Raw genomic sequence first — 7,304 nt, forward strand, 5'->3', positions numbered from 1 at the left:
TGACTTGACAACTTCAAGGTATTGCATCGGTATTTCTTGTTAATAAACAAAACAAGACTTTCAGCACACGAGAATTTGGATAAGAAGTCAGCAAAATCATTCGAGTTTGGTAAGGGATACCCAATGTAAGTCACTGATGTTAGATTTTTGCACAAAGCCACCTTCATTCCTGGTGGCCCTCTTCCAGCCGTATCTCTTACCTTAAGACCAAGTAGATTTGGAGTTTCAATATCAATCATCTCAACTTGACTATCACAGTCAATATCAAGTAGTTCAAGATTTTGATGTCCATTAACACAAAATCTTTTAAAACCATGACAACTTGAAAGGCTAAATTCTTTTAGAAGAGGGCAACTAGTGGTGAGATAGTTGATCATTTCATCATCTATATGAACGTATTCGAGTTGTAACCGAATCAAAGACTTAAACTTGAGAGCATCAACCATGAAGGAAGAAGGTAACTCACAACCACTTATGATCAAAGATTCTAACACAGAAACAGATAAGAGTATGTTAGGCAAAACGTACGTTGGCATAGGCTTAGGCTTAGGAGCAAAAGAAGGGGTTTTTCTTAAAAAGATTTGTGCAAATTCTGACAAGTTAATCTCCAATTTCGTCACGCCTTTCTTAAGAAGTAACTCAAGACATCTGTTAACAGTATCTAGTTCTGCAGGCTCTCGGATATTTGTAACGATCGTGAGCTTGTGTGCAGTGACATTTTGTTGGCACATTCTAGAGGTGGTATAATCAACATACTTGAAAAAAGTTTGTCGAGATACATGTAAGCCTTTGGTAAAGTTATAGATAGTGAAATCTACATGTAAGCCTTTGGTAAGTTCATCCATGCGGAAATCTAAACTTGGGAAAGAAGCGGTTAGTTGAAACCAGGTCTTAGACGCTACACTCATTCGAACAAGCTCTCGAGAACCCGAAAGCGAGAGTATGTGGTGAACAATAGGTTCAGGAAGTTGTGAAATCCGATCCATCTCTCCACTACAAAACGGAAATCAAAATTTTGATAAAAGAGGATTCATTTTCATGGGGTTATGAGAATAAGTATTAAATTTACATGTGGGAATATGAACAATACTCACCTTTTTGGCTTTGCAGAATCTCAACAGAATTGAAAGATCTTTTTCATCTTGAAAATTATTATTATGCATCTAATCTAATGAGCTTTAAACGTTTCCTACCAACCCTCTCCACTATCCATGGGTTGTTGATATCGTCAATAGTAGGTTTCAGAATTTAAATATTTACTCATTCTTTATCGTCAACCGTAGGTTTCGGGATTTAAATATTAATTCATTCTTTATTTTTTAGATTAGAACTAAAACAAAAGAATTATTAATTAAACAAAATACTCCGTATATCATAAATAGAGGGATGATAAATCTCTTTAAGGTATCGTAAATAGAGGGGTGATAAATCCCTTTAAGGCATAAGTAATAGTTAATACCTCCTAACGGGCATTTTCCGTCACATCAATATCATAACGGTCTTTTAAAAAATTGTGTAATGGTTAACGCCTTTTAATGCCCTAATTCCATCATTACTTTCCAGTTTTGTTTTCCTCATTGGGCATTATATTATATATAGATGTCCCTCCCTCTTCATGCCCTTATAAAGCCCAATGTTTTAAAAACCAGTTTTTAAATCAATCCGGAAGAGGCTAAAAAATGGTTCAACCGGTTGAACCAGGTTGTACCGAGTGGTTCAACCGGACCGAGTGGTTCAACTGGATTGACTACCTAACTCTATAATTTCATAAATTACAACGTCAACTCAAAAGTTAATCCAAAAAATCATGATTACATATTAAAAGATGATCCAAAAGTAAATCCATAATAAAAAATATCCAAAAGATAATTGAACATTGTAAACCCTTGTTTTGTAGATTCACTTCAGTATGTTCCATCTATGCACAAATGATGGATCCAATGGTGACTCTATTCAGAAGTGTTCACGAGAAACAGAAGGAAACCGGAAGCATGATCTTCCCAAATTTCGGAAGCATGTTTCATGGCGATCAGCATAAACCCGATAACTGGGATGTAGAGAGTAATCACGAAAATGGGAACTTATCCGTGGACGAAACTAATGATAATGTAAAAAGCCCGTTGCTATCGCTTAATTCAACTAGTGTAGATAAAGACATGATTGCTCCGGTTTCTAGGAGTATGTTAAACGCAGATCAGCCTAGCGAGTCGAATAGTGTGATAGGGATTGGTGGTGGGTGGCAGTTGGCGTATACAAAAACCGAAGACGGGAAGAAAGCGGGCGGGTTGCAGCGGATTTACTTGCACCAGGAGGGTGGTGCAGAATCCAGACGCGGGTCCATTGCTTCACTCCCGGTTGCAGACGATGGTGACGGGGTTCAGGCCTCGGCTCTTGTTAGTAGATCAGTTCTTTGTTTAGATGATACGATGGGTCAGAACCCGATTCAGTCGGGCCTGATCAAGCCGCCGCCGTCTACTAAAGATGTGACGAGTTGGGCTGATCTTTCCAAGCGGGTACTAAAGATGTGACGAGTTGGGCTGACCTGTTTCGACTTGAACCAAAACAACCCATTTTTATAATTGACCCGTTTTGACCCGATCCGACCCGACCCGTTTGCCAGGTCTAATGTCTATACCTCTTGTTAATTAGCTGTTATCACTAAATATTTTATTATTTTGCAAATGAGATATATTAGCTAGTCTACCTACAACGAGCATTGTATATTCGTTTGCTATATATATAATGCACACATGCATTATTCTATTTAGTTGACTTGTAAAAAAGTTTGTTTTAATTTTTGAACATTTTTTCTTTCCTAGACGTCAACGAGTGTGATGATAAAAGCAACCTCCGTTGTTTTGGGCGTTGCATTAATACAGCAGGGAGCTACAACTGTACATGTTGGCCAGGATACACCGGTGATGCAAAAACAGCAGATGGTTGTCGACCAATCTCTAATGGTTCAAAATTTCCAGTCATGATATTCACATTAGCTGCGTGGTTCTTTATTAACAACATCGGCCATCGGCCATGTTAAAACTTAATTACTTAGTAAATGGTCCAATATAGTTAGGGTCTGTTTGGTATGGGGTCTGTTTGTGGCGGCAAGGTGGCCGTTGGTGGTGGGTGGCAGCAGAGGTGGTGGTGGGTGGCGGCGGCGGCGGCGGCGACGGTGGCTGTCGGGGGGTGGCGGGTGGCGGCGATGGGTTGTGGTGGTGGTGGGTTGTGGCGAAGGTGGTGGGTTGTGGTGTTGATGAATGGTGCAAGAGGGGAAGGAATGGAAAAAAAATATGGGGGGTGGAAGGAATGATTTTGAGGGAATGGAATGCCTTTTGGAATGGATGATTCCATTACATTGACCAACCAAACACCCTTTTCTTCATTACCTCGTAATCATCTATTCTATTCCACCTCTCATTCCTGCATACCAAACACTACCTTAGTGTTGTACCTATATATGTATGTGTGTGTGTGTGACGTGACTTACGCCTAGCAGTATCTAAATGGAAAAAATTTTAGTTTTTCATGTCTTGCCTTTGTTTATCTTTCCCAAACCTGATTATTTTGCATTTTGTTTTAAGATAACTGCAAGTGATGAGATGATTTTTCCTTTTATTTCACATGTAGCTAGTGTTTGGTTTCCTGGCAACATTGTTTGGTATCGGTGTAGGCTCCTGTTGCTCTATAGATGAGTCGTTTGACCTAACGTGCAACACGACTTACGACCCACCGAAGGTATTCACACAAATATATATACACATAAAAAATAACCACATAAAGTTAAAATTTCATACCTTTGCTTGATGATTGAATGAGATGTCTAAAAAAATTGTAAAATTCGACCTTCACCTAAATATAACAAAATATATTCAATAATATTCAATAAAACTAAAATAAAATTTCAATAAATGAAATAATACCTTTAGTTTAATGTATACATAAGATAAAACGAAGAAGATGATAAAAATTTGACGAGGCCTTCGTTTCTTCAAGTATTAAAGGAAAATGAAAAATATGAAATGTTTGTTTCAGATATTAAAGGAAGAAGATGATGGAAGAAGACGATGATTTTCAAAATTTTGAATTCTTTCTCCTATTCCTTTGACTATGTGTGTAGCCAAAATATTATCAATATCTTATTTTTTAAAAATAAATATTTAAGATATATGTCACTCGATTTGTATATATTATAAATAGTTTATATTAAAGTTAAAATGGTAGTTCGAGTTTATGTATATAAAAGTCAAGTTGTCATGCAGACTTTATAGATTGAATTAATTTTGATGAGTCAGTGGATGTAGATTCATTCATTAGAATGTAAAAAATATGGTTACAATAGAACCGCATCTTATGGACGAAATTGAAAGATGCTAAAAATGAGATTACATTAGAACCGCATCTTTTGCGAAATTGAAAGATGCAAAAGATGCGGTTACATTAGAACCGCATCTTTTGGGCGATGTTTTTTTAAATGAATACATGACTTTGTTAGATGAATCAAAAGATGCGGTTGCAACTTACCAATCGCATCTTTTGAAAACACCCATAGCATCCTTTGTTCATTTTTGTACTAGTACGCCCCTATAATGCCCATTATTGATGGTCTAACAAGTTGGCAAACAACACATGGCCAATACACATTCTAGTGTGTGCGCCTATGTCAAGCAACTCTTCCTTGCAAATTTGTAGGTATCGAGCAAAGTTTTTTCAAGTATGTTGACTTTTATGTTACTGGTTTTGACTTTTCAAAATATCTTTATCATCATCATACTCAGTAAATCTCATCGGTAGCCAGGCTAAGGAAGTGTCTGAGGAGGGTAAAATGTACACAGTCTTACCTCTACCCCGTAGGAATAGAGAGACTACTTCCAATGAGACCCCAGGTCGATAGTAGTTTTGCATTAAGCCTTAGACATAAGGGACATAACACTCAACATTTAAGACAAAGCATTTAAGACAGGTCGATTAGTGCATGTACTCCCTTGTCTTTCGTCTGTCAACGCCACAACAAGATGCATGATTAACCATCCTCCTCATTTAACGTTATTTTCACGAAATTAGTAAAATAACGTTAAAATTTGTGCACTTTCACTTTTACCCCCAAGTTTAAACAATGTACCAAATTTAGAAGTAGCATCTTGTTTATTTTGAACTCGTTTAACTTTTTTGTTCTTTTTCGAGTTGGATTTTTGTTCTTCCACTTCAGAAATCTGAAGTGTTGTATTTGAAGATTCTGGTTCAGATCGTTACTTAGCAAGTCCCTTGATGGATTAATTGGTAAACGCTAAGGGTTAATCGGTGAAGAAGGTTTTTGAATCAATGAAGAATGGTGTTGAATCGTTGAAGATTGAGGGTGAATTGGTGAAGAATCCATGGTGTTTTGTCCAGCGGTTTGTATCAAACGAGAGAATAGAATAGTGAAAAGTGAAAAAGAAGATTGTTCCGGTGACGATCCTACCCTTCTCGTCCTCCCTAATTTCCCTTATGCCACTGCGTTTTTCATAACAGGTATAGGATGTGATCTAACAGCCAGAAATGCTTCTTACACTTCTTATTTTTATTCCCATTTGTATTATAACTCAACCCATTAAAAACCGTATGAAACACAAGAAATTCTTTTGCATTCAATAATCAATATGTCACTAATTTAAATAAAAAACCTTCTGATAATCCCTATTATGATGATTACATATAATGTCACATGTCATCACCAAATCCCTTCTCCCAATTTTAATCTATACTATGTAATAAATAAAACTCTTTGGGGGAGATACGTGTCATCTATTAGAGTCAATTGGTTTTTGGTTTTCCTGCATCTCTCTCCTACTTAATAATGGATACTTATTTTCTTAATTAAGGATATTATTATATCATTAACCGGATTAATTTAATATGAAATTAATTATATTGGTTAAAATATTAAAAAACAAAGAATAAGGATGATATCTTTTTGTGGTATTAAAAAAACAAAGTTATTACCCAGTTGAAAAAGAAAATGTTTTAAAAATTAACTTAACAAAGTTTATAACTGTCACCCCAATGTTTTTTTAAATACACATCCAAACAAGTGTATATGTTAACTAATTACATCATATTTTATTCTATTAGTAATTTAGTATTATACACGGGTTTATTCAATTATGCAATGCATATGTTTTCACAAAAAACATAATTTTTCAGGACTGTAACCTTGTATTATATATAGGGGAAAGTTCCTGTGCAAATAAAGTTAACGTACTAAACGTACGAATAGCATGAAAAAGCAAAAAGCACACGGTGGCTTTTTTGTAATTATCTGCTTGTAGGGTAATTATCAAAATTACTCTACAAACTGATACTGTAGAGTAATTTTGATCTTGTAGAGTAATTTTGTAAAATGTTCTTGTAGATGGAGCACATACAGCCTCGATAATCCGCCTTGTCTACGGCGTGGTGGAGCGCATAATGCCTCAACCAAAGACTCGTAGAGAGCGAGATCTTTGTCACACCCCTTTCTAAGGCGGAAGCACGAGGTGTGATCATGAAAGGTTCTCATTGCATACGAATGGTAAACATACTACATGCTCATAAAATAACTTCAAATACCATTACATTCAAAAGATGGTTGAGATAAGTGTTTATATTACACGACCAATAATTGTTTTAAAAAGTTTACAACTTTATTCAAAGATAAACATAAACATCATCCAAGAGTATCATTCCTTAGTTTTTTATCCAGCATACCATAATACATGTATTTTCCCCAAGTTTAAAAAGCATGTAAAAGATTAAAAGTGGGGACATGAACTCACAACTTTGCGTTTCTTGCGCCGTAAACTTCACCGGGTTTGCTTATATAGCGTCGTGACCTATACGTGTTTTATTAATGTTAGTCACTAGACTTGTATCGCACAAGTACAAGTCACCATCTTCTATATATGTGTTCTTGGTTGTTAAAAATACTTTATATTTTTAACTAAGTATCTTACTTATATTATTTTCTCAAAAATAAATATAAGTATCTTGTATTTTTCACCCGAGTTATGTATTTTTTTGTCCAAAACTTCATTTTAAGTTCATAACTTGTCCAAGTTACATAATCTTTTAAGAAATATATTTTCATAAATATATTTCCTTGTATTTGTCTATGCATGTTGTATGTGTATTTTTGTATCTTCACTCCTTAGGAGTATTTAGTGTATTTTCAAGTCCTAATACACTATTGCATACAATACATATTACATACACTTAGCACAAAATTTGGTGACCAATAAATATATATATTTTTCTCAAAAATATACATACTTAGTATCAATTTTTATTTT

General features: G+C 35.3%; 1 protein-coding gene across 1 annotated transcript in view; it reads right to left on the minus strand.

Annotated features, from left to right (window-relative positions):
* The window catches only part of LOC110903295, a 2,199-nt gene extending 1,151 nt beyond the window's left edge, over window positions 1–1,048 (minus strand). The window contains exon 1 of the mRNA XM_022149334.2: window positions 1–1,048. This exon is cut by the window's left edge and continues 256 nt beyond it. Within this exon, the coding sequence (XP_022005026.1) occupies window positions 1–986 (986 nt within the window). The 5' untranslated portion in view covers window positions 987–1,048.
* Between the last annotated feature and the right edge of the window lie 6,256 nt (window positions 1,049–7,304).

The sequence above is a fragment of the Helianthus annuus genome, chromosome 7, assembly GCF_002127325.2.
Source record: "Helianthus annuus cultivar XRQ/B chromosome 7, HanXRQr2.0-SUNRISE, whole genome shotgun sequence".
In the NCBI taxonomy this organism is placed as follows: Eukaryota; Viridiplantae; Streptophyta; class Magnoliopsida; order Asterales; family Asteraceae; genus Helianthus; species Helianthus annuus.